At 39.6% G+C, this 27962-nt stretch overlaps 1 protein-coding gene across 1 annotated transcript; it reads right to left on the reverse strand.

Moving 5' to 3' along the window:
* LOC143735797 (protein shisa-4-like) lies at nt 1-27962 on the reverse strand. Its single transcript, XM_077226053.1, has 5 exons — nt 27893-27962; nt 27556-27719; nt 20008-20123; nt 19701-19904; nt 1-4551 (listed from the first exon to the last, which is right to left on the reverse strand). Exons 1-5 carry the CDS (start codon nt 27944-27946, stop codon nt 4427-4429), a joined length of 663 nt encoding a protein of 220 aa, XP_077082168.1. The 5' UTR covers nt 27947-27962; the 3' UTR covers nt 1-4426.

Raw genomic sequence — 27962 nt, forward strand, 5'->3', positions numbered from 1 at the left:
GGAATAACTGATTTATTGAATATCAAAAGCCAAAAACAGGAACAGGGAGGAATAATATATTTAATATATTTGAATATATTTAACATCATATTCAAAACAGTAAAAAAACATTCACTCTACTAATCTGTAAAAATCAGGTTAAAAAGTACATGCACAGAATTTAGAAATATTTAAATACATGAAAAATACTCTATAACAATTAGATGAATACAAGCACAACAAATTGTTTCTTTTTTTTTCACCAGTAGGGGGTCCTATAAACGTTCAGGTGTAACTTCACCAAACATTAATAAAAAAAGAGTCCAAAATCTTCTCCAGCCGGTTTGCTGTCCGTTGTCGACTTTGTTGAGTTTGACCATTTTGGTGTTCTCCTGTAGAACTTTCTCAAAATTCCCTCTTTTTTAAATAGAGATATTATTGTAAGATATTTATTTTAACAATCAAGCTTTCTACATTTCTTACACATATAGAAATGAAATATAAAACAGCAGTTTAATCTATAACAGTTAAAAATAGGCTTCATTTAAATAAACACTGTAACCCGAAACAATATAATCTGAAAAGGAACTGTGAAAGACTGTACAAAAAATATGTGGTTTCCTAATGCTTTAACAAAGTGTTCCTTTAATAAAATACCCTTTCAACTGTCAAAACAAGTCGTTGAGACAAAATTATGGAAATTCAGCATCACTCATTGTTATTCAAATGCAACTGCATTTTAGACCCTCAAAGGAAAGAATTTAAAATGAAAAACATTGACACTTTCTTAAAAAAAAAACACTGATCCTGCTAGTTGAAATGTAAAAATCGAAGACATTCATGTTTCTGTGAGTGTTGTGCTGTTAATGAAAACGAAAATACAAAAGCAAAATGTAATTCTAGTCAATATAATACAAGAATAATTAACCCTGAAAGCTAAAAAAAAAAAAATTGTGTAGAAACAATTTTCACTCGTAAATCGCTAGTAAAACTTTCACAATTACAAAGAAATGTCAAATTGAGTTGAAATTTTAAATAGTAGAAAGTTTCGAATGGTATTTTATTTTAAAACTTACTTCAATAATCTCCCCAGGGGCCTCATTTATAAAACTTTGCGTAGGATTTGCGTCAGAAGTGGCGTACGGATGAAACATAGGACGTGCGTACGCACAGAAATATTCGGATTTATAAAACCGTGCGCAAGCACATCCTACGCATTTTTCCCTTAATAAATCACAATCAATTCTAAATGTAGCACAGCTTTTGCGTCTTCATGTCACGCCCATAGTTGCCCATAAGTAGTCCGTGAAACGCCCACAAGTAAATATTCATCGATTGCGAAATCATGGCAAACACAGAGAGGAAATAAAAAAAAACGTAACTTAACTCAATGTGAAGTAGAAGTTATCGTTGGCGAGGTGGAAAAGAGGAGAAAAATTTTGTTTGGAGGGCACACTAATGCCCCACACTTTGGAGGGCATTACTAATGCCAAAAAGGCACTTGAGAGGCAAAAGGTTGCAGACGGCGTAAATGCTGTAGCCTCACAGCCTCGGACTGTGGCCGAAATGAAAAAGAAATGGTCGGACATCAAAGTCGAGGCAAAAAAGCATCTAACGCTCCATCGCCAGAGTGTGTCTGCCACGGGTGGGGGAAAGGGGACACCGGGGCTGACCCCTCTTGATGAGAGACTGGCGGCAATTATGGGGGAATCCCTATTAAGTGGAGTGGTGACTGAGGCGGAGGGTGACACTGCACGCCAGATGCACCGGATGACACAGGTAAGTGAAATAAGTAAAATGAATGCAGTCAAGTCACATGTATTTAGGCTACACGATTACAGTTTATTCATATAGAACAATCTTTATTTCAGTCGCTGGGTGTTCCAGCAGGGCCAGTGGTTACGATGCTGCAGCTGAGCAGCCATCTCGACCCAGTGTCTCCACGGCACGCGGCTCTCAACCCTCCAGCAGCGGACGTGTCCTCACCGATGCAGTCCTCGAAATGCAAGTCATTAATTCAGTCAGAGAGGTGGCCAAGGAGTTGGGCGAAATCAAGACTGACTGAAATAAACTGCACAATGAGGGAATTCTTGAATAAATAATATATTTTTTTCACACCTTTTGTTCTTTACAAGCGACGCATCACTTCCAAACGCTGGCACACAGCAGCAGCATTTGGCTCAAATGCCTGGGGATGGGGGTCAGGGTCGGGGCCAACACAGCAATCGGCGTCAGGGGGTAGAGGCACGTTTTTAAGCTGTGCCACATTGTATAGCACAGCACATGCCAGCACGATTTGGCACACCTTTTCAGGAGTGTACAATAACCTCCCCCCAGTGCAGTTGAGGCAGCGCCATCTGCCCTTAAACAGGCTGATGGTGCGCTCCACTATAGCGAGAGCTCGGCTGTGGCACATGTTGTAGTGCCTTTCCTCTGCACTATGTGGGTTGAGGAAAGGCGTAAGCAGCCACTGTTTGAGGGGATATCCACTGTCCCCTGCAAGGATAGTGAAAGGGTTAAGACAGGGGTAGGCAAGTTCAGTCCTAGAGAGCCGCTGTCCTGTAGAGTTTGGCTCCAACACTGAAAAAAACCTCACCTGCCTATACCCTTAGTAATCCTGAAGACATTGATTAGCTTGTTCAGGTGTGTTTGATTAGGGTTGGAACTAAATTCTGCAGGACAGCGGCTCTCTAGGACCGAACTTGCCTACCCCTGGGTTAAGACATTGAAGTACAGTAAAATGTGAAATGTCTATTAATCAAACGTACCTAGAAGCCAGCCATCACGCACAGCACCAGCCTTGAGTCTGCGTCCAACACTGCTGTGTCTTAAAATGAATGAGTCATGGGTTGACCCAGGCCACCGAGCTACTACATTAGTGAGCAACATGTCTGCATCACAAATAATTTGGGCATTGATTGATTGGAAATGCTTTCGATTAATGAAAGCATTTTCATTAACATTCGGTGCCCTTATGGCAACATGAGTGCAGTCAATAGCACCGATTACATTTGGGAAACCGTACATAGCTGTAAATTGAGCTTTCTTGTTTGCCTGTTCACCCGCCGTGTATGGAAACTTTATGGAATCATGGGACAAAGCTATTATGCCTTTTAACACGTTTGGCATTACCCGGCTAAGGGTCGGCTGAGATATACCTGACCTGTCAGCCAATTCCCTCTGAAAAGTGCCAGTCGCCAGGAATCCTAGTGTTGTTAGAACTTGAAGTGGGACTGGCACGGCGTGGTTCCTCCGAGTGCTCCTCTGTAACGCTGGGCCCAAAAGACCGCAGAGGTCCAACAGCACGTCTCGAGGAAGTCAGAACCGGCTCATAAGCCACTCGTCCTCATTTGCTAGCAAGTCTTCTTGCTGTCTGAAGATGCGTTCACTCCGAATCCTTCCATTTTCCACATCTTCTAAGAGCACAAGATCAGCCATTGTGCATCATTACGCATTGTGATGGGGCATTTTATTTCCATCCATTTAATTGCATCTGACAAGCTACAGATGTCGGTTATAATCTACTTGGAAATGGGAAATAGTTCAGCGCTAATGTAATTTCTAGCAGCTTTCTGAATGGTTGAGACTTACGTCATTTTATCTCAAATAAAACAAACTAAAGGCATATGCATGAATACCATGATTCCTTAGCTGATGAAGACATTTTTACCCAGTGGACAAATAATCCATCCATCCATCCATCCGCTCCGCTCCGCCAGATGGACACATTGCAGAGAATATCAGTTTTGTACATTATTTCGTTCTGTTTACCGTCTTATTTATGAGGATGAATTGTACAACATGCCAATATTATTGCAGAACATATTTCACTTTTCTTTTTGCAAATATGTGTTAATTTGCATTTCTGTTGCAGATCGATCAAACGGGTGTTCGTGTAGGCTGTTAATTGTAGCACTTGCTTTGTGAAGTCTTCGTGTTATTTATGAGAGGCAGTATTGCCATTTATTTTACACAACGGTCTACAGTTTCACACACTTTCACGTGTTTCTTCCATCTCCATTTCTCATTTCACCCGTTTTTGTGCGTACGCCTGGGTTAGAGCTTGCGTGAAGGACCGCACATTTTACCGTCAAGTTTGCTTTTTATAAATACCAATTATTGCATAGAGAGCAGCGTACGCCTTCTTTTGTGCGTACGCAACGTTTATAAATGAGGCCCCAGGGCGGGACATATCCAGCAGCTCCTTCCCCTGTTTTATTAAAATCTTTACTTTTACAGTGTGTCGCAGAGCAAAACCTAAACTGAAAGGATTGATTGAAACTAAAACAGAAATAACTCTGACTAAAACACATGCACTCATCTTGTATAATCTTCATAGAATCCGGGGCATTCTTCTTACTGCCGAGCGCAAGTGCGTCAACCTCCACAATCCACAGACGCTTGTGGTTTAGTATCCGGTCTTTGGTGGCTGCATGTAGGCAGGGTTCTAGGCCAGCTGATCGAATTTCCCTGGGGGCGGATAACCAAGACCGGGCTGGGCAGGGGGCATCATGGGGTACGTGACCTGACTTACATCATTTGGAGCCTGAACACTTGGATATCCAGGGTTTGCTGGAAATGCAAAAAGACACTAATTATTTTTTATATTCACGACTACTGATATCTCCTAGTCAGGGGTGTGTCTAGAAGGGGGGCACGGGGTGGCACTGGCCCCCCCTAGAATATGATTGGCCCCCTCTGGTGCCGGGGTGGGGTAGTGCCAGTAGTCGTTTTTTATATTCACGACTACTGATATCTCCTAGTCAGGGGTGTGTCTAGAAGGGGGGCACGGGGTGGCACTGGCCCCCCCTAGAATATGATTGGCCCCCTCTGGATCAGAGCACTGTCAATCACTGCTTGATTTGCGATTCGTAAGGCTGAATCACTGGTCCATGTTTTTCAAACAGTAGAAGAGAGAGACACCTCGACACGTCACTGTTTATGGTATACACACATTCAATTACAGTATAGCCTATATTTTGAAATATCACACAGTATGTTAGTCTGATTACTTTCATGTGTGACTGATCAAGCCAGTAACGTTAGATTAGCTAATGATGACTTGTCAGTGTTGTTCAGCGCGGCAGCGCACACGACCACATATAAAATAGATAAATATTACTTTATCTGTTGTTTTAAAGACTCAATAGGCTCAATAACCTTTTCCAAAAAAGCCGTACCGTGATAAACATTAAAATGTGACAACGTTAACTAACACCATAGCTATGCAACTCTGTGTAATTTAGATACTTTATGGGTTTTTGTTTATTTTTACATAGCAACAGGACATCCAAGGTTTCTTTAAGAAGAAACCATGTCAGAGACAGATTTCATGCAGAGAACGTTCGCACACACACACACACACACACACACACACACACACACACACACACACACACACACACACACACACACACACACACACACCACACCACACCACACCACACCACACCACACCACACCACACACCACACCACACACACACACCACACACACACACACCACACACACACACACACACATACATTCAATGTTTGTGTTGAGAAAGCATGTTAAATTACTAATGAATGCCTAGGTGATGTTTTCTATTTATTAGAAAAAAACTGTGTGGTCAAATCCATGTAAAATACAAAATGATTTTCAGGCTCTTGTTCAGTGCCACATTTAATACCATCTATATTTATCTATATAATTTGCACTGGGCATCGTAAAGATTTTTTAAATCGTGCTTAATATTTTCTAAACAAGTATTTATTTCCAGTTGAATTTTTTGATTTCCCATGGGCCCCCCCTGGCTGGTTCTTGGTCAGACATGGGCAGTATTTCAATTAAATGTATTTTAAATACGTATTTAATTACTTTAGTGTATTTTGTCATTTGTATTTTGCAGGTGTGGAAAAAATAAAATGTAGTTTGTAACAAAATATTTTGAGGGAGTGTATTTAGAGTATTTCAAATACTTAAATACTTAAGAAAAATCACCATAGTAAATGATTTTGCCATATTTTCGGTCTGATGTTGGCAATGGCAATGTCCAGGTTAGATGCACGAAAATCACGTGACATCCTGTCGACCAGGCTCCCTCCAAGAAGTGTATGAGTTTTTAACTCATTAAAACGGCATTAAGGTTAAGTGTTTTGTGACAAATATATAGTCTCTACACACACACATATTGCACACTGAACGACATTATAGAGAAAATAATTGTGCCTTATGAGACCAATGCACTGTGTTGTCATTCATAAAAGGACATCATAGGCCCCTACCTATTATGAAACAGTGCGTCTGTCGTAACTCCACTGAAATCTCCATGCTAAGCAAGCGTTCACAATATAACATCCATCTGCAGTTTTTACACGTTTTTAAAAGTATTACATATGAGAAATATTGATTTCGTATAAAATAATCATCAATCCTATTGTTTTTCAGTAATTGCGCACACAGCGCGATTCTACTATGGAAAAGGCATACGCGGTCTGGGCAGTTAGAGTCTTGTGTGTAATACAAACCCACACATATTATGATTAATATGATTAATCATATATATTATGATTAAAATGGAATTTTGATTTTGTGATGAAAATTCTGTCTGTTATTTTTACACAAAAATCGCTGCAAAAGATGCTTTCCAACAGGTTTTATTGTAGTTTTTGTCCAACTCCATTGACTTGTATTGGATGTTCTGTGAGGTACGGTATTACTCCGCCGACGGAAACGGAAATGAGGTTGTTTGTATTCTTTCTGTAGTCTTTCAGTCGCGGTATCGTAGGCTATGCTATCCAAACATTGGCAAAGGTGCATTATCGCCACCAACTGGGCTGGAGTGTCTATTATTCAAGCTCTCAACAATAGAATGTCTGGTTCTGAGGCGTTTGGAAAAATAGAACGAATGGTAAAACACCTGTTGGAAAGCATCTTTTGCAGCGATTTTTGTGTGAGCATATCAGTGAACACCCCAGATCACTCTGTGAGTTTCATGTATTTGTAGACTAAAGTTTAATACGTTTTTTGAATGATTCTTCCAGTGCCCCTATGAAACCATTGTAGAGGTGGGGGGTGCTAACACAGAAACCAAAAATTCTCGGGACAGCAGCATTTGTCCAAATTTCAATCTTAACCGTTCTATTTCATCAGAAACGATCTTAAAACAGGGTTTTAAGTGTATAATACCGAACTTGTCCTTTAAGGCACGAGTAGAGTAACGGTGATAATATGGCTACGTAGCCTACATCAAACACGTTTTGCTATTAGGGGCAGCCTACCACACCATTGATGTGAACTTAGCTATACATGCCATCTACGTCAGAGGGAGCTATTTCAGGCCCTGTAAAGATTTAGTGAAATGCTCATACTTTTTTATTTTGCTACTTCGCCATTTTGAATTTACATATTTCTCATATTTGTGTTATTGCTACTATTTTTACCTTTCAGTAATAAAAAAAAGACTTAAGATTATTGTGGGAGTATTTTTGTATTTTCAAAATACAACCAATAGTAGCCTACGGTAATGTTAAATGTTAAATCTTACTTGTGAAAAGTAATCCCCGAGTGATGGTCCGCCGATTTGAGCAGGGCTCTGGCATCTACTGCTGCTATGCAAGGCAAATAGGAGTATGACGGGTTTAAGATGGCGGCCGCATTTCTTGCGCCACAGCGGCTAATAGGGCATCTAGTCTCTATGATGTCTATGGGCTTTCCCATCAAGTCTATCGTAAATTGGTTCATTACTCGAAGCTTTTCAACACGGTGAACACTAACGTCATCTTGTGGTCAAAAGGTGGAAAAGCTACCTTTCCCAATTTTTTAAATTTTATGTAATAAATCACTTTGTGCTATGAAAACCACAAAGCAATAAAAATCATTAGTGTTAGTGTTGACGTTTACACAATGTATAAACAAATGAGTCTATGAATTAATTTATGAAAGAATTAATACATAGGACAAATTAACTCTGCTTTGTTCAACAAATGCAGCCTTAAACTTTAGCCGTAGTCCTAAACCTATGAGTTCATAGGCAAGGCTCATATAGGCATAATCAAAATAAAAGAAAACTATTGTGGAATGGTGAAGTGCTGTGAAAGTGCTTGTGAACTGGGGAGTTGGGTAATTGAAGAAATACAGATTTTTATTAAGGAACAGGACTTGTTCAACAGTGTGGGGGCTAAGTCTATTTCTTTTTTTATTTACTACTTCCCCTGCCTTTGAGAATATTCTCTCACGGGACTGAGGAGGCAGGAGTGCATAAACATCCCAGGGCAAGACGATGAAGATGCGGATAGACACACTTTTGAGTAGCCTCATCAATCATTTGTTTTCTGATCCCTGCAATACAGTAAAGTATTTAAAATATAACTCCATAAGTATTATAACTATGCACTATTTAAGATCTCTCATTATAAATACAGAAATTGACAAACAAATAAATGAATGACTGATCAGAAAGTCTTATAGTTGTTGGTCCACTTCCAGAAGATGTGTTTTCATGTTTAGCTCTATGTCTCAACAGTGACGATATGTTGTTATTATGAGAAAGCTGTTGAGAACATATTAGGCACTCAACCTACAGAAGGAGGTCACATTAACTTAAGTACTTATTTTTCATATACATAATATACTGTTTATTATACACTGAATATGCATAAAATGACATGTAAATATCAATTTACATAATTAATTATTATATTATTTTAATATAAATTTGAAAATCATAATTCATTTTAAAATCATATTCTTATGACAAAAAAAATAATAATAATTAGCTTACTGAATTTGTGGATACGACCTGAAAACGCTTGGCTGGTTCCATGCTGAAAATTCAAAAGAGCTCACTCTCTGTTTCAGTCTCAGTCGGTCTCAGTTCACTACCCAAGCGCATGACACTCGAAACCTGCGCAAGGTTCGCGCTATTTATCATAGACATCATATAGAGATATCGACCACTACTGCCTATTGGCGCGGACAAGCCGTGGGGCCGCCATCTTAAACCGGTCACCCGCTCCGCTCAGTGTAATCTGTTTGGCAGGTGCAATGAGCTGCCAGCGCATTTAATTAAAGCTCCAGTAGGTAACTTTTGTAAACAAATATTTGTTAAAACTGTCATTATGTCCTGACAGTAGAATATGAGACAGATAATCTGTGAAAAAATCAAGCTCCTCTGGCTCCTCCCTGTGGTCCTATTGCCATTTGCAGAAATAAACCGCGCCCGGTCAGAAACAACCAATCAGAGCCAGGAGGAATGTCTTAGCAGTGTCAATCACGCTCGTGTACGCGCTGATCTACCCTCTCTTGCACAGCGCGAGCGCTTACCGTCGTTCGTGACTCTCCTGTTCAAACTCGTTCATCCAAATGAAAGAATCTTTTTTCGAAAAAAGATTTGTTCATTTTGATGAACGAGTTCGAACAGGATCACGAACGTGCATCACAGAACAGAGCAAGTAGAGCATTTGTGCTTATAAAACTTAAAGTTTTTTTTTATTTTTGAAATGAACGATCGTTTCGCTAGATAAGACCCTTATTCATCGTCTGGTATCGTTTAAAGCCCTTTGAAGCTGCACTGAAACTGTCATTTTGTCCTTGAAACTTTTGTGTCAGACTATCGAAGTCCATTATATGGAGAAAAAGCCTGGAATGTTTTCATCAAAAAACTTAATTTCTTTTCGACTGAAGAAAGAAAGACATGGACATCTTGGATGACATGGGGGTGAGTCAATTATCAGCAAAAGTTTTTTTAAAAGTGAACTAATCCTTTAACGTTATCTTACTATCTATTTATAACTTATTGAAAGAGTGCAACGTTATAAAGTTACATGTATTGCTAAATACATAATGATTTGAGGACCAAGTTTGTAGTCAAAGTATGGGAAGGCCATAGTCAATGTAAAGCATATTGTTGATGTTTCGTCCCTATTAGTGAATTTTCCATAACTGTTTATAATCCGCCGTCATCGGTGGTCCTGCTTACTAGGCTGCGCGTTCAAGGCAGGCTCCGCTGTGGGGGAGGAGCTGTGGAGGGAGGAGCTGTGGGGGAGGAGCTGTGGAGGGAGGAGCTGTGGGGGAGGAGCTGTGGAGGGAGGAGCTGTGGGGGAGGAGCTGTGGAGGGAGGGCTGTAGCGCAGCAGAGAGCAAGGGGGTTGGACCTGTAAGTTGTGCTTGTTCAAATTTTCAGGCTAAGTCAACATTTTCTCAAAACTCCCTACTGCAGCTTTAATTAATCATATCTCACTGAATACCGAACTGATTTTCACGCGTTTTTTTTTTTTTTTTGCTGCAAAGGTCATACACGTAGCTACGATACAGGACACATTGAATATTTTGTTCACAAAATACAACCAATAGTACAGTAATGTTAAATGTTAAATCTTACTTCTGAAAAGTAATCCCCGAGTGATGGTCGGCCGATTTGAGCAGGAATATGCTGCACAGTGCTCTGGCATCTACTGCTGCTATGCAACGCAAATAGGAGTATGGCCGGTTTAAGATGGCGGCCGCATTTCTTGTCCCACAGCGGCCAATAGGGCATCTAGTCTCTATATGATATCTATGCTATTTATGAATCAGAATATGAAGCAGCAACGTGGCTGTGTGTCAAAACGAAGCTTCGGACGTCACTGGTCACATGGTTATCACAAGACGAATCAAGCTCCGGTACAGTGGTTCATGTGAGATGTTTTAAGGCTTGTTCGACTTCATGCAGCTCTGCGAAGACCGATCGGTGGCTGACTTGAAGCAGTGCATGCCGGTTAGAAATTTTGTCCGACTTGATGCAGCGCCGACGCCACATGACTGTGACGTACGCCATTAAAGTAGCGCGAGAGCGATTCGAGAGCAGCCGGCAGTTTCTCAAGAGTAGCTGCATGAGCTCAGATGACGACACAACTGTTCCACGATTGTACGGATTCACAGCATGACAACAATCACATGTGTTTCCTGTTTATTCCCACACCTTTAGTTCCACTAAAGCTCACAAACCATTTTTCATAACTATTTCCATGTAATCACGATGTTATATTGTGTCATGTTTATCAAAATAAAACTGATTAAAAAACGTTGATTCCACTTCATTGATAGTAGTAACTTTATTCTTGTTCAAACAGACGCTGTATAAAGCAGTACATAAAGTATTGAATGGAAATGTCTCTGAAACATCTGTGTATTTTGCAAATATTGTATTTATTTCACTTCAGCTTTGGTAAAGTATGCAAACACCACGTGAGCGGTCACACTACGGGAAGCAGAAAGTGTCCGGCTTCACGTCTCTGTTTGCAGCTCTGCCTGCACGCGGCAACTCTCGCCGATCGGTTACATCCAGCCGCAGCCGATGTCGAACACACCTTTAGGCTTGTTCGACTTGAACCGGCGCTGCACAGACCGATCGGTTGATGACATCAAAATACCGCGAGAGCGATTCAAAAGCATAAGGAGCCGTCTGCTCTCTAATCGCTCTCGCAGTACTTTGATGTCATCAACCAATCGGTCTGTGCAGCACCGGTTCAAGTCGAACAAGCCTTTTGTTTTTTTTATACAAGCTTCGAAACCTCGGTGCCGAACGTCACATCACTAGTTAAGATCGTCAGAGAGGATTGAAAAAGAGATAGGCTTGTTTGAGATGCGCCTTGCCTCGCTTTAAATATAGGCGAGAGTAGGCGGCTGCAGTGAGGGGAGGAGTGAAAAAAGCGCAGGCAAGCCGGACAGTTCTCGCTTCTCGCAGTGGATCTGACACCTGCGAGATCAATGATGGATATCGCGGGATTCACGCTCGTGCACAGTGTTGCTAATAAACTGGATGTAATTTAAGTTCTGTTGCTTTTATATGAAAATAAATATAATGACCAAGACACCCAAAGTAGCCTACTTGTTATTTAATTCCATTCCAAATAAGTGTTTATCAATCATTTTTTCTTTAATACAGACATAGGCTATGTGTTATGTGGCTATATATATATATATATATGAAGAGTTCAGATGCAAAAGCCTCTAAGTGCCATCTGAAATTTTCTTCTACAATGATCATTTTTATCAAGCTCGTATATTTAAGTTAAGTAATTTCACTTAAATGACAATTAACAGGTAATTTTCATTGACATTTAATTGAAATTAATGAACTAAAATATACGAGCTTGATAAAAATGATCATTCTAGAAGAAATTTTCAGATGGCACTTAGAGGCTTTTGCATCTGAACTCTTCATATATATAATAAAATGACATTGCATAACCCATAGAGATCGCAATGTCCGAGAGTTCGGGAATATTCACACATAACATATTTATATGTAGGCTATATAGGCCTACACATAAAACATGATATCCGAGTTTTTAAATCAAACATTTTAAAAGAGAACAATACATCACGGTTGTTTAAACCAATCAACATTAAGCTGTGTCGTCAGCATGACGTTTCCCATCATGCTTTTGATCAGCGCAGTCGGTGGAGAGCAAGGGGGTAATCCATCAGCCGGAAGTTGAAGCTGCCTCCGGGGGCCGCCATTGTAGCTGGCTATCACCTGCTGTTAGCATCCCATTGACTCCCATTCATTTTGGCGTCACTTTGACAGCGAATAACTTTACATCTGAGGCGTCCAAAGACTCCATTTGTCCATTATTTATTTCTAAAGAAACACGACAATGTATAAAAGGCTCCATTACTTTGTATCTTACGTTATGGCCCCGTAGAAGCCATTCTTGTAAAAATAGGCTAAAAATTGCGTCATAACCACGCGACTTTCTGTCGCACAATAGAGACATTACCGTATAGACAGGAGGAGAAGCTCGCAGGCAATCTTTTACTGTCTAAAGTCAGCCCATGGCATAGATAGAGTCCATAAAATCAACGCGACAAAATATTTCAACAACGTTTTTGATGAATTTGAAATTATTCGAAATAATTTGATATGTGGCAAGTGAATACATATGAAGTAACATTTATCCACGAACTTTAAATTATTTATCTACTTCACCTATATATATTAACGGGGGATGGGGAAATTATCAGGAAATTATACATGCAATGGAAGAAGAAAAAACCCATCTCAATGTCTATCGCGGTTAACGTTGTTCCTTTATTTATTTATAGATCTACGCTTGAAGATGAATGTGATCCCGTTCGGAAGCCATGTACAAATGTCCTAGCCTACATAACGTGAAATAAAGAAAAACGTTTTTGTTCAAGTGTTTTTGATCATGATTTATTAGCCAAAACTACATGATTTATATTTTGGAATATTATATGGTCACATTGAATATACGAAAATGACGCGAGGGGATAGTATTTTATAGTATGGTTCCTGGGCTTATATACTAATAAGTCTTTTTTGGATGGGTTATTATTCTGTTTGATGTAGAAGGAAACGAAAAAGAACAATTGTAAATGTGTGCGTTTATGTATGTATGTGCCTATTTGAATCACTTTTAATAATTTTGGAAGATTGTGCTGAGATGTAGCCTACATGTACTTATTTATCTGTTATTTTTGATTGTATTATATATATGTGTGTGTGTGTGTGTGTGTGTGTGTGTGTGTGTGTGTGTGTGTGTGTGTGTGTGTGTGTATATATATATATATATATATATATATATATATATATAAACATGTTCAAAATAAGCTAAATAAACTAACTAACTAAAATTACTAGAACTGCAGGCTACTCAAACGATTACAATCCAAAAGTAGGCTATTTTAAAGTCGATTTTAGCCACTTCTTTTGCCAGGCCTATAATGTTTTAATGTAAGATGTCATATTGTAATTATATAGCGTAAGTAGTTATATTAATATTATTGTAATATATTAATAAAATTTTTATTATATTATTACTATACGATTTGATTTCCAAAACACACACACACACACACACACACACACATCAATGTGAGTTTTCTCTGATGCGTCATTGACCGCTCGAGATTAGCTTGATTGCGCTTTATGACAACACCTGCTAGTCAAAGCCCTTATTTTCTTGGCACAGCTACTAGAAGATTTACAACTCCCAGTCAGGTTGCTCACGTGACATCTACGTCATCAAGCTCAGTTTGAGCCTGCGGAGAACGCTTGGCTATCAGGAAGGGAGTACCCATGTTTGGCTTCAACTCTCTCCGTTGAAATCAACGGGGTCGCTCTGTCCATTTCTTTTACTGTCTGTGGTGGAGAGCAACTGCCGCGACTGCAGAATCCGACACGTGCGCCTTGCGCTCGCGAGAGCTTTTTGACACACGTCAGCATGACATCAGAGCAAGGCGGACCGCATTCGGACACATTTCTAACCAGCATGCATTGCGCGCTGATCACCGGTGATCGGTTCTGCGCAGATTTTGCTCATCTCAAACAAGCCTATTTATATGATCTATTTTCCTTGGATTTGGTCAGGTCTTTGTCCTACGCTGGAACTGCGTTCATTTCAGCGTTACGATCTAAGATGGTGAGCCTTCCCAGCGAGATAAACGTTGATTAATGCAAGATTTTAGTTAAACCAACACCTGTTGAATTGGGTAGGAAAGTTCTGATTGCCTGCTAGTTTTTTTTTTAAACGGGACTTTGCTTTGTTTAGGAAAGACTGCTCGTAGTATTTTGTTTTCCTGCGCAAACAGATATTCTTTGGAACTGTAGAATCATTTTTTTCCACGATTCTAAGGAACTTTGAATTCTCTGAACTGGATCAGTGAATGAAATCGTTTGAACTTTTCAAACTCAACCTTTTGAACTGAACAGTTCAAACGAGTCTTTTGAACTGATTTATGTGAATTGTTTTCTTCTGAACTGTTGTTTTTGCATTTTGTTAATTTTTTTATCTTCTTGAATGTGATTTAGTGACCTGTCCAATTTTACAATTGTGAACATTTATCAATGTTTATAGGGTTGTATTTTATATTGAAGGTGTAGTATACTAGGAATCTTTATAGCGTAGAGGTGCACCCAACTGATTGAACGAACAATAGAGTCATGTGAAATTGTTCACTTATTGTGAATTGAATCCCTATAACTGTGGTTTGATATTGAACAAAAATAACTGACAATTTGTTGATTTTATTTTGAATATCAACAATTACTCCAAGCATTCATTTTAAATATAAAGATTTTCATTATTATTTAACCAGAGTAATCCTTATGACACCTCCATAGCCGAACCTACTGGCCTATGGTTAATATTAGTGACAAGTACAATATTATTTGACACGTGTGCTACATTCACAGTGCTTCACTTTTTCCACATTTTGTTACAGCCTTATTCCAAAATTAATTAAGTACATTATTTTCCTCAAAATTCTACAAACAGTACCCCATAATGACAACGTGAAAGAAGTTTGTTTGAAATCTTTGCTAATTTATAAAAATAAAAAATGTACATAAGTATCAGCCTTTGCTCAATACTTTGTTGAAGCACCTTTGGCACCGATTACAGCTTCAAGTCTTTTTGAGTATGATGCTACAAGCTTGGCACACCTATTTTTGGGCAGTTTCTCCAATTCTTCTTTGCAGAACCTCTCAAGCTCCATCAGTTCCCAGTTCCTGCCGCTGAAAAATATCCCCACTGCATGATGCTGCCACCACCATGCTTCACTGTAGGGATGGTATTGGCGAGGTGATGAGGGGTGCCTGGTTTTCTCCTGACATGACGCTTTCGATTCAGGTCAAAGAGTTCAATCTTTGTTTCTCATGGTCTGAGAGTCCTTCAGGTGCCTTTTGGCACCTCCAGGCGGGCTGTCATGTGCCTTTTACTGAAGAGTGGTGTTGTAAACCTTGTTCTTCTTAAGTGTAGAAAAACTCAGAAGCGAAGACTTGAGACTTGGAGACTTGGCTTATTTTTAAGCAGGATTATTTATTTGCTGTAGTCTGCTTCGTCCAAAATCGTACCCAGGTCTAACTCAATATCTAAAAACACAGTGTTTTATCCTTCCAAAGGGGGAGGGATTTACATAAAAGGGGGGAGGCAATCTGAACAAAGCATGTAAATGTGAAGTACAGGAATCAGCACTTTACCGGAAGTTCCACAGCCCTAATCTCGTCAGCATAACAGGGTGATTCAAATGTAAATATCCTAATCCAATCAGCCAGACTCTTCACCGACTGGGACAGTGGCTCCGAGAGCCATTAGAACAAAAGGTGAGAGTTTCAGTAATCTGCCCGACTGTATCACCAATCTTAATGGCCAGGAAGTGCATACAAACAAAAGCTAATGTCCGACACCTGAATTGCTTGACTTACAATAGAGAGATCAGGACTGGCAATGAATCTCTTACAGATAATTCTGATATCATCATTTATACTTCAAATGCTAAATTCAGTCTACTAAACTTTCTGAGTGTATATACTATTGTATTGGAACCTAAAAACATTTAATACATTTGTAATTTATAAATTAATAAATTTAAATCTTGATCACCTCCCCGACTAAGGCCCTTCTCCCCCGATCGCTCAGTTAGGCCGGGCGCCCAGCTCTAGGAAGAGTCCTGGTGGTTCCGAACTTCTTCCATTTACGAATAATAATAATAATAATAATTTTTATTTGTAATGCACTTTACACATGAAGGAACATATCTCAAAGTGCTACAAGTACACAGATAAAACAATAAAATAGATTAAAACGCTCAATAACAAAATTAAGAACAGTTGGTGACAACAAGAACAAGATATGTTTTAAGAAAAAGCAGTTAAAAATAAGTGGGTCTTTAATTTATTTTTGAAGACCTCTATAGACTGTGGCGCCCTCAGGTGATTAGGGAGAGCGTTCCACATTCGAGGCGCAGCTACCTGGAAGGCCCTATCTCCCATAGTACGGAGTTTGGACTTAGGTACCTGAAGTTTGTGGCTGTCAGAAGAGCGGAGATGTCGGGGTGGATTATGCAAAGATGAGTTCTTTTGAAACATGAGTTCTAATGAGTTCTTTGAGGTACACTGGTGCACTACCGTAGACACATTGATAGGTCAGGAGACAGATCTTGTAATCAATCCTGAATCTAACAGGGAGCCAGTGAAGTTTTTGGAGGATGGGTGTGATGTGCTCAAATTTGCGAACCCCCGTCAGGACCCTGGCAGCGCAGTTCTGAATGTAGTGCAATCTTTGCATGCTCCTGCCAGGGATCCCAACAAGGAGTGAATTGCAGTAGTCAAGCCTGGAGGAGACGAAGGCATGCACCAGCATCTCTGCATCAGAAAAAGAGAGGGAGGGGCGGAGTTTGGAAATGTTCCGGAGATGAAAAAGTGCGGTTTTACAGGTGTGTTGGATGTGAGTGTTAAATGATAGATGGGCGTCAAATCGAACCCCCAAGTTGGTTATAGAGGATGTCAAAGAAATATCATGGCCAGCAAATGAGTAGACTGTCAGGGGGGAAGATCGGAGTTGGTGTGGGGTCCCAATGAGGAGACCTTCAGTTTTGGTGCTGTTTAACTGGAGGAAATTATCCGTCATCCATGCCCTCGTCTCCTCCAGACAGGCATTTAGAGTGGAGAGTGAAGGTGTAGATGAAGTGGGGTCCAGCCTGACATAGAGCTGAGTATCATCAGCATAGCAATGGAAAGCAACGCCATGCTTGCTGATGATGTGGCCCAGTGGGAGCATATAAATGGAGAATATTCTCATATATTTATATTTTTATTTTTTATTCTTATAATTTGTAGTATTATGTTTCATGTTGTATTTGTATATGTCCACTGGAAGCCTCAGTACAAAACAAATTCCTTGTGTGTGCAAGCACACTTGGCAATAAAGCTCTTTCTGATTCTGATTCTGATTCTGAGAAGAGAGTAGGGCCGAGAACGGAGCCCTGGGGCACTCCACAAGTAACTGTGTAGGGCCTCGACCTGGGCCACATACTCAACTCTATCAGTCAGGTAGGATTGAAACCATTGAATTGCTGTATGTGAGATGCCAATGAAGTGTTGCAGACGATGGAGTAAGATAGTATGGTCAACAGTGTCGAAGGCGGCTGTGAGGTCCAAGAGAATAAGGAGAGATGGAGAGCCCTGGTCAGCAGCCACAAGAAGATCATTTCTGACTCTGACCAGGGCTGACTCTACGCTGTGGCCGGAGCGGAAACCAGACTGAAATTTTTCATAGAGACCATGTAAATGAAGACGATTATGAATTTGAGTTGAGACAACTTTTTCAATGACTTTGGAGAGAAATGGAAGGTTGGAAATGGGCCGATAATTTGAGAAGATATCCGGATCGAGGGATGGTTTCTTAAGCCGAGGGTTGATAAGCGCAGTTTTAAGCGAGATTGGAAAATGACCCGATTGCAGGGAAGAGTTAATGATAGTAGTGATGAGAGGACTTAAAGAATTAGTATTTGATTTGATCATGTCAGTGGGAAAAGGGTCCAATGAGCAGGTTGAGGGTCTCATACTGTGTATGAGAGTCTCAACCTGTCTATGTGTAGGAAGAGTGAAATGAAAGAGTGTTGGTGCAGAGGTTGGGGTGGTGGATGGAATGACATTGCTTTGTATTAGGTCAGCGCGGATGGTAGTTATTTTTGTTGTGAAAAAATCAAGGAATTTATTACACTGGTCGTCAGTATTGTTTTTATGCGTCAGAGCAGGTGGACTGAGAAGATAATTTATTGTTTTAAAGAGCTGTTTTGGATTTCTTGGATTATTGTTAATAATATTGGAGTAATATTGTGACCGTGCCTGACTGAGTAATTTGGAATATGATCTTTGTTGCTCTCTATAAGCGATTTTATGGACAGATTTCAAACACGCTCCTTTCACGTTGTCATTATATGTATTCATACTACATTCACCATGTTGTCATTATGCAGTCATGGCCTAATGGTTAGAGAGTCAGACATGTAACCTGAAGTTGAGGGTTCGAGTCTCAATACCAGCAGGACATGACTGAGGTGCACTTGAGCAAGGCTCAGCCCCCAATCACTCCCAGGGCTCAACAGCAAAATGGCTGCCTACTGCTCCTGTGTGTGTGTGTGTGTGTGTGTCTGTTCGCTACTCACTTGTGAGCGTGTGCACTAACTTGGATGGGTTAAAATGCAGATGACAAATTTTAAGTATGGGTTACCATACTTGGCCATTAGATTTCACTTTCACTTCATTGTCATGTGATCTACCAGTGTCAGTTGTGTAGCTTCACTGCCATTCACAAATCCTCTCCTGTGGCCTCATGGGATAGTAAAGTGTCCATAATTATGCACACTTCAGAATCTCCCCGGACGTAGTAGGTCATCTGGATACTATGAGTTCAAAAATACTTATTTTGCCACAAACTGTTTTCCCCCTACTATGGAAGTATGAGATTTCGGACTCATTCATGGAATTCGCAAGCATTCATGGCTTGCTGGTTTGCTCTTAGTAAATAAAAACAAGTGCGTTGTTATGGTTATTGTACGCTCGAGTCCTCGATGGCTTCCGACAGCCGCGACTACTGGTTGAAGTATTCAACTACCCAACCAACCAGTGAATGCAATCTCTAGTACAGGGGTACAAAACTCAGCTCTAGGCTGCGTGCACACCACATGCTAAGTCGTAGCTCTCAGAAAATGACCAGTTTACACGTTGTAATTACAAGTTCTACAAGTACATGAAGGCTTTTTACAGTTTAGAATCATTACGGTAATTACGACATGGCGTGAACGCACCTTCAACATGCACCTGATTCAGCTAATCATGTCCTTCAGGCTTATCTGAAAACTACAGGTATGTGTGTGTTGGAACAGGATTGGAACTAAACTGAAACAAAATAATTTTTTCTCCCCGGCTCTAGTGCTAGGTCTTCTTACCGGCCATGTGGTATGGGGGTGGGGGTCCTGGTGCGTATGGCTGTCCCGGATATGGTCCCGTCTGCATAGGCTGAGCGCCGTAGCCCGGTTGAGTCGGCACAGGCTGGTATGCAGGATACAGAACTGGCTGTATGACCGGCTGCTGCTGCTGCTGCTGAATGGATTGTGTATTCACGACTGTGGTTATATGTGCTCCTGGCACAGCTGAGGGAAAAACAAGACAAAAAAAAAGATACAATTCTTATAATTTTACTACCAGCCTAAATAATGTAACATTGTAACGTTCTATTGACACTAAAACACTTACGTCTGGGTGTTCTGCACATTTGATAGATCCAGCAGGAGGGGCAGCAGAAGCAGACGATGAACACAACGCATATGAACACAATCCCCATTATTCCTGAAACAATGGCGGCGACACCACTGCTTTTGACATTGGACAGATTATGAAAAAATATGAAGGAACAAGCATTATATACACTATAATTGATCAGTAAAATCGTGTTTATATATAATAATTTTATTTTTAATTATTTAGTTTTTTTTAAATATTTATTTTCCTATGTACCTGCAGTTAGTTTGGAGACTGGACATTAATAATACTTCTACACTCTTAAAAATAAAGGCTCTTTATTGGCATCTATTGTTTCATGACAATACATGCCTTACACTCATGGAAACTTTACATTGCACAAACGGTTCTTTAGATTATTAAAATATTCTTCACACTGAAAAAAATAAAGTTATTTTTAGAACCGTTAACTGAAAGTCTCTTAGGGCAGACTGATCTCATGAAATGGTGTATGTATGACACGCCAATTCGTATTTCCATTTTTGGCGTGCTATCAACACGCATAACCGCTTTTCAGCGTGTTTATCAACGCCTTTGACCTAACGTTATATTAATGTATTATGTATATATAAATATATGACCTACCCCAACCCCGTCCCTAAACCTACCCGTCACTGGGGTTAATACCATTTATGAGTGTTCTCCTACCATCCTAGGAAAAGAAATATCGCTCCACAAATGTAGATATAGATTTTGCTTCGTTTCGCTCGGACATTTAACGGCGTACACATACACGCGGAATCACTTGGACATTTAATGGCGTAGACATACACGCAAAAGATTTCGGCGTGGACATACACGCGGATAACTCAAAATGCGTATAGATAACACGCCACTTGACTTGAAAGTGGCGTGTATGTTGACCGCAAAGTCATGATGTCATGTTGCTTAGGGGAACCAGAAATGGTTCTTCTATGGCATGGTTGCTAAAATCCTCTTTTGGGACCATTATTATTAAGATTGTAGGGACAAAATTTGATTGTAACTTCCAAAATAAAACATTTGCAGCATTAATAATTAAGAGGCTTGCAAATTGTAGGTAGTAAATAAAAAGTATCTGTCCATTCACTCTTAGGTTGCTTGAAATGCGTATGACTCTTATATAGGTCCTTCTCAAAAAATTAGCATATTGGGATAAAGTTCATTATTTTACCTAATGTAATGATAAAAATTAAACTTTCATATATTTTAGATTCATTGCACACCAACTGATATATTTCAGGTCTTTTATTGTTTTAATACTGACGATTTTGGCATACAGCTCATGAAAACCCAAAATTCCTACCTCAAAAAATTAGCATATCATGAAAAGGGTCTCTAAACGAGCTATTAACCTAATCATCTGAATCAACTAATTAACTCTAAACACCTGCAAAAGATTCCTGAGGCTTTTAAAAACTCCCAGCCTGTTTCATTACTGTTTATAAAACCGCAATCATGGGTAAGACTGCCGACCTGACTGCTGTCCAGAAGGCCATCATTGACACCCTCAAGCAAGAGGGTAAGACACAGAAAGAAATTTCTGAACAAATAGGCTGTTCCCAGAGTGCTGTATCAAGGCACCTCAGTGGGAAGTCTGTGGGAAGGAAAAAGTGTGGGAAAAAACGCTGCACAACGAGAAGAGGTGACCGGACCCTGAGGAAGATTGTGGAGAAGGACCGATTCCAGACCTTCGGGGACCTGCGGAAGCAGTGGACTGAGTCTGGAGTAGAAACATCCAGAGCCACCGTGCACAGGCGTGTGCAGGAAATGGGCTACAGGTGCCGCATTCCCCAGGTCAAGCCACTTTTGAACCAGAAACAGCGGCAGAAGCGCCTGACCTGGGCTACAGAGAAGCAGCACTGGACTGTTGCTCAGTGGTCCAAAGTACTTTTTTCGGATGAAAGCAAATTTTGCATGTCATTCGGAAATCAAGGTGCCAGAGTCTGGAGGAAGACTGGGGAGAAGGAAATCCCAAAATGCCTGTGTCAAGTACCCACAGTCAGTGATGGTCTGGGGTGCCATGTCAACTGCTGGTGTTGGTCCACTGTGTTTATCAAGGGCAGGGTCAATGCAGCTATCAGGAGATTTTGGAGCACCTCATGCTTCCATCTGCTGAAAAGCTTTATGGAGATGAAGATTTCATTTTTCAGCACGACCTGGCACCTGCTCACAGTGCCAAAACCACTGGTAAATGGTTTACTGACCATGGTATTACTGTGCTCAACTGGCCTGCCAACTCTCCTGACCTGAACCCCATAGAGAATCTGTGGGATATTGTGAAGAGAGAGTTGAGAGACGCAAGACCCAACACTCTGGATGAGCTTAAGGCCGCTATCGAAGCATCCTGGGCCTCCATAACACCTCAGCAGTGCCACAGGCTGATTGCCTCCATGCCACGCCGCATTGAAGCAGTCATTTCTGCAAAAGGATTCCCGACCAAGTATTGAGTGCATAACTGAACATAATTATTTGAAGGTTGACTTTTTTTGTATTAAAAACACTTCTTTTATTGGTCGGATGAAATATGCTAATTTTTTGAGATAGGAATTTTGGGTTTTCATGAGCTGTATGCCAAAATCATCAGTATTAAAACAATAAAAGACCTGAAATATTTCAGTTGGTGTGCAATGAATCTAAAATATATGAAAGTTTAATTTTTATCATTAGACTATGGAAAATAATGAACTTTACCACAATATGCTAATTTTTTGAGAAGGACCTGTATTGTGGAACACAAAAGGAGTTATTGTCAAAATTCAAAAGCTGCTTTTTTCATATAATGAAAACACATGGTATTACAGGGCTGCATTACCCCAAAAGCATCGTAGGCCTGATTAGATCGTAGAACCATGGGCTGTTGGGCTCTAATATCAACTTAGCTCACGATGCTTTTGAGAAACGCAGCCCTGATAGTTGCATTGTGCTTGGATTATTAAAAATGTAGGCTACAATATCGAATCAGGATTCAAACCCAGGGCCCTAATTGCAAACTTAGCCACTAGACTGGCACAAATATATTTTTTTAGTATACATGTTTACTAAAAACATTTGTTTATTTAACAAAAACACTTTTTCTTTGGTCCCGCCTTTTCTTGCCTTGGACCCGGTCTGTGTATCTTTTGATCATTTAATTTCCTGTTTGGAATGGAATAACGAGAAATGAAAACCAGCTCGTTTAATCGTTTGTTTTTGTTTAGTTTAAAAAACGAAAAATTAGATTTTGGCTTGATTTTTCATTTTTCGTTTGTGGTTTACAAATCGGTTTATGGGTTCGATATTTCATCTGCACACGTGGGCGGAGCTGAAACGCCCCTTTTATCTGATTGGTCAAACCCATGGTCAAACTGCTTCACTTTCAGTATAGCTTTTCTTTCTGTCAGGCAGAACAAGAGTCACGAGTGTGGTAATGAAAAATGCACTTTAATAAAATAATGTCTGAAACCACCACTCACTGTTAACTACGCACAATATTTGAAGCAGAAATATGTTGCTGGTCACGTAACTTGTGCTGCTGCGACTTGCAAGCGACCCTATTAATGTAAGTGAGCCACAGTAGGCCTACATATATGCATATTATTTTAGCATGATGTAGGCTATTTCCAATAAATACAGTGCAAATAGTTACGTCTCTTTGGATAAAAGGGAAGTGGAAATAAAAATCAATAATAGACTGAACTGTACCATGATAAAATATGTCCATATTTTACAGCTACAGCTTTCACAGCCAAAAACTTTAACTATTCATCCTTTGTTCTTTAAATATCAAGCAAAGCATTTTCCCACCACAAAGTGGATGTTTAAATTGTATCGTGTCCATGGTTTGAAATGTGCTGGGGAGGGACTGAGACGCATTCGGAAGTGCATTTTTAGAAGTGCTGGGTACAATGACGCATTCATTTTTTTCTCTGTTTCGCGCAGGTCATGTTTTGAAAGACAATGTCCTGTAGCTTACTAATGTAAATATATAAATATGTATACAAAAATGTGATGTCCTACTCGTTTTATGAAAAAGAAAGCCTTAAGTTTTCAAAAAGCATTTGACATATGACCCTCTATTCTGCTTCAAGCATGTTGACAATATGACATGAGGTGGTTTAATGTAGCTACCTAAACAATGATTACCAAATTTCTCTCTCATATTGCTCCTCCACTGAAAGCGGTAAAAAAAAAATCTAACCCAAAGTCCAATTATTATGGACATTATCTGACATTAAGCGTTTCTGCTTCACATTTTCAGCAGAGCAGCGGCCAGCTGTGGTTTGATGCCCCACAGTTCTCATGGGCTTTATATATAGCCGCATTGGTGTCAGTTTGGTTTGAAGTGTGTGTGTATAAATAACATAGTTTGGGAAATGAAACTAGACAGTCTAGGTTTGAAAACTTGTGATTATGAAGTAATGAAGAACCAATCAAATTGTAGGGGAATTATGTCATGTCATTTTCGCCCATTCTCCTTTTCTATAAAAACTGTTTGTGTTTACTGGTGGGATTCTCAATAGGATTTGTCTGAGATCCTCCGGCCATGCTTATTGCTTCTTTTTGGGAGATTCTCTGAGAACTGCTCGAGAATTCCCGGCCGTAATAAAGAGCATTTAAAGGACAATTACTCAAGTCTGTCTGTCATTTAAGCTGCGCATCAAGAAAACAAGTAGCCTAAGTTAGAATTATCGCCTCGGCTGTAGTCGACTGTAGACTCGCTAGAGGAGTATTAGGGCCTGTCCACACAGAGACGCGTTTAGCTGTATACGTACATATTTTCTTTCGTATTGGCGTTTCGTCCAGACGGATCCGGCGTTTTGGGACACTGAAACCGCTATTTTTTTAAACCGGGTCCCAGGGTGGATAAATCTGAAACCGACACCCTTGCGTTTTCGTGTGTAGGGCCAATCCGTACATTTTGTGAAACGATGATGTCATCACACCACGAGTCAGCATATTTCTTGAGAAGAATCCGTGTTTACGAAAAAAAAAGATTGGATAGAAGAGCTCTGGCTTCGTGTGGATGTGGCCTTAGACTCATGCTGTAGTCGACTCGACTCGCTGAAGTGTGAACTTAGCTAACGTCAATATATAGACGCGCTAGAGTATAAATTATGGTAGTATAGTTAGGTTTAGGGAAAAAAATCTACAACACATTAAAAAAAATTTAACCCGAAGTCCAATTATTATGGACGTTATCTGACATAAGGCCCATAAATTTTAATAAGGATAAACAATGTTTTAAAAGTAGGCCTATATAATTATCTTACATATGACTAAATAAAAATTCACCACAAAACATAACATGCTAAATGGGTGATATCTATGTAGCATATTAAACAATTTAATTGTCAGAACATCGTCTCTCAGTTGCTGAATGTCGCGCAACAACGTTGCTACACAGCCCTGTTGCATAGACAGCGACGTTGCCATAGCAGAAATGCAACGTGCCAAAGACATTGCCACAACATAAATGTGTTTGGGTGTGGATTGCCTCCCCACGGTTCTCATGGGCTTTATATATAGCCTGCATGGGCGTCAGTTTGGTTTGAAATGTGCTGGGGAGGGACAGAGACGCATTCGGAAGTGCATTTTTAGAAGTGCTGGGTACAATGACGCATTCATTTTTTTCTCTCTTTCGCGCGTTTTGAAAGACGATGTCCTGTAGCTTACTAATGTAAATAAATAAAAATGTATACAAACATGTGATGATGTCCGACACGTTTTATAAAGAAGAAAGTTTTCAAAAAGCATTAGACACATAGCCTATGACCCATTATTCTGCTTCATAAGAACCTACCATGGCTACCATGTCGACAATATGACATGACGTGGTTTAATGTATAAACATTGATTACCAAATATCTCTCTCATATTGCTCCTCATAACCACTGAAAACGCTTGTTGTGGGAATTTTTACTGTATATTAAACTAACCATGTTTCTAACATCTAACCTTATTTAACATCTAAAATTTGAACAGAATGTACTAAACCAATGGAAAACTTGTGACTTTGAGTGTGTGTGTATAAATAACATAGTTTGGTAAATTAAACTAGACAGTCTAGGTTAGACTAAGTCCTAACGTGAAAAAGCTTTACGTGGTTTAATGTAGGCCTACATAAACAACGATCACCAAACGATTACAGTCGTTGCAGTGTTATGAACAGCGCAGCAGCAGAACGGCTAAATTGAGTTTGAGGTTTTCAACAACAACAAAAGTGGTGGGTACAAAATGACTCATCATGACGAAATCTGGCGGGGACACGTACCCACTCTCCCCACCGAAATCCACGCATATGATCGTGTCAATCTGGGGGATCTTGCAAACTGCGGTTAAGTAAAAACGACGGTAACACTTTTGAATGGTTCCTTTGTTAATGAATAAATACACAGGAACAAATGAGTAACACGATATTAACAATCTAGTAACTACTATTAACTAACAAGAAATTCTGATTAACGAATTAGTAAGTAATGGCACACAGATGAAAGTGGTAGTTTACTATTAACTAATCACTATTAACTAATCAATAATTACTATTTTTTAATGCTTCCCAGAGAACTACTGAAAAAGGTCCTTCAAAACTCATCAATAACTAATGCAGGAAAAATGACTAGCACTACATTAACATTTTAACTGCTACTGTAAACCAATACACAAGGTTTATCAATATGTAATAGCATAGCAGACTGATTTGGGAAATAATTAGCCGATGCTCTCTAACAATTTATCAACTGAATAATTTTTAAGAAATTAATTTTTAAATGCAGTTGCCGGGACCTTTGTCCTGTGGCCAATTTTCCGGCATTCCTCTGGACTGGCATTGAATCATAGTCACGGTGACAACTGGAACATATTGAGTTATCTGCCATCCAAATACCATATACAGTGATTTTATTATTTACCTCGCAAAAAAATACGTTTTTATGTATGTCTCCTAGCTCATATATGAGTGTGCGAATATCTTTTGAAGGATTAGAAGCTAATTGCTAATTTGTTAATCAGAATGTCTTGTTAGTTAATAGTGGTTTCTAGATTGTTAATATTGTGTTACTCATTTGTTCCTGTGTAGTTATTCATTAACAAAAGAACCATATTCTAAATTGTTACCAAAACGACCACAACCTCTGTATGAAACGATGGGCGGAACGACACACAGCGAGATAAAACCTCCAAGTAACACACATCGCAAAAACATTACAAAACAAGTACATTTGATTAGGTTGCAGATTTGAGATTAACCTCATCAATTAAATACACACCAAACATTTTAGAAGAAATCAATATGGACTTTACAGTTCACTGATTTAGGCTATCACTATAGTTAATAGTTTCAGATCATGAGGGAGAAATAAAAGCAATAACTGACCCCAAAATTAAAATGATGTTCTTTTTAAAATACTTCAAATGTTCTCTCCTTTTGCGTTCAGCAGGCGAAAGATAATCATACGAGCTTGGAACGACAGGAGGGTGTGTAAAAAGGACGTTCCGGTCTAAAAGACATTTGAATTAAGACAGAATCAAATTAAAATGTCTTACATATTGCACATGTTTTGCTCATGCTGGGTTAACTTCAAATAAGGAATGAAGCAGCAGTATCTGTTATCGCAAGTCCCACAGCAGTACTGCCCAAAACCACAACTTATCGAGGCTTTGTACTCGTTATTGCTGGTGATGTAGCTTCTACAGTCATCCCCAAAACCTTAAAGAGCAGAGGAAATGTGACACATTTTATACAAAACAAATAACCGATAAATTATCAGAATTACTGAATACAAAAGTATCAGAATTGATGTATTTATTTTCTGTAAATCGCCCAAAAAGATAAAAGTGTTTCTTTAGATTTTTGTAACAGCCCGTCTAACTTACCGTCTGTGACTGTGAATAAACCCGCAGACAGGAGCAGAAGAACCGCGACGGTGGAGCCCATAGCTCTTCTTCTGATG

Source organism: Siphateles boraxobius, unplaced genomic scaffold (genome assembly GCF_051911475.1).
Source record: "Siphateles boraxobius isolate OS27281-9 unplaced genomic scaffold, OSU_SipBor_1 13, whole genome shotgun sequence".
Lineage (NCBI taxonomy): Eukaryota > Metazoa > Chordata > Actinopteri > Cypriniformes > Leuciscidae > Siphateles > Siphateles boraxobius.

Bases quoted from the DNA above. Each gene is read 5' to 3' on its own strand.
- LOC143735797 (XM_077226053.1), bottom strand. From the start codon at position 27,946: ATGGGCTCCACCGTCGCGGTTCTTCTGCTCCTGTCTGCGGGTTTATTC. The intron at 27,720-27,892 runs ACAGACGGTAAG...TCTGCTCTTTAA, and splicing joins CTGCGGGTTTATTCACAGTC to GGTTTTGGGGATGACTGTAG. The intron at 19,905-20,007 runs GTAAGTGTTTTA...TTTTTCCCTCAG, and splicing joins AATGTGCAGAACACCCAGAC to CTGTGCCAGGAGCACATATA.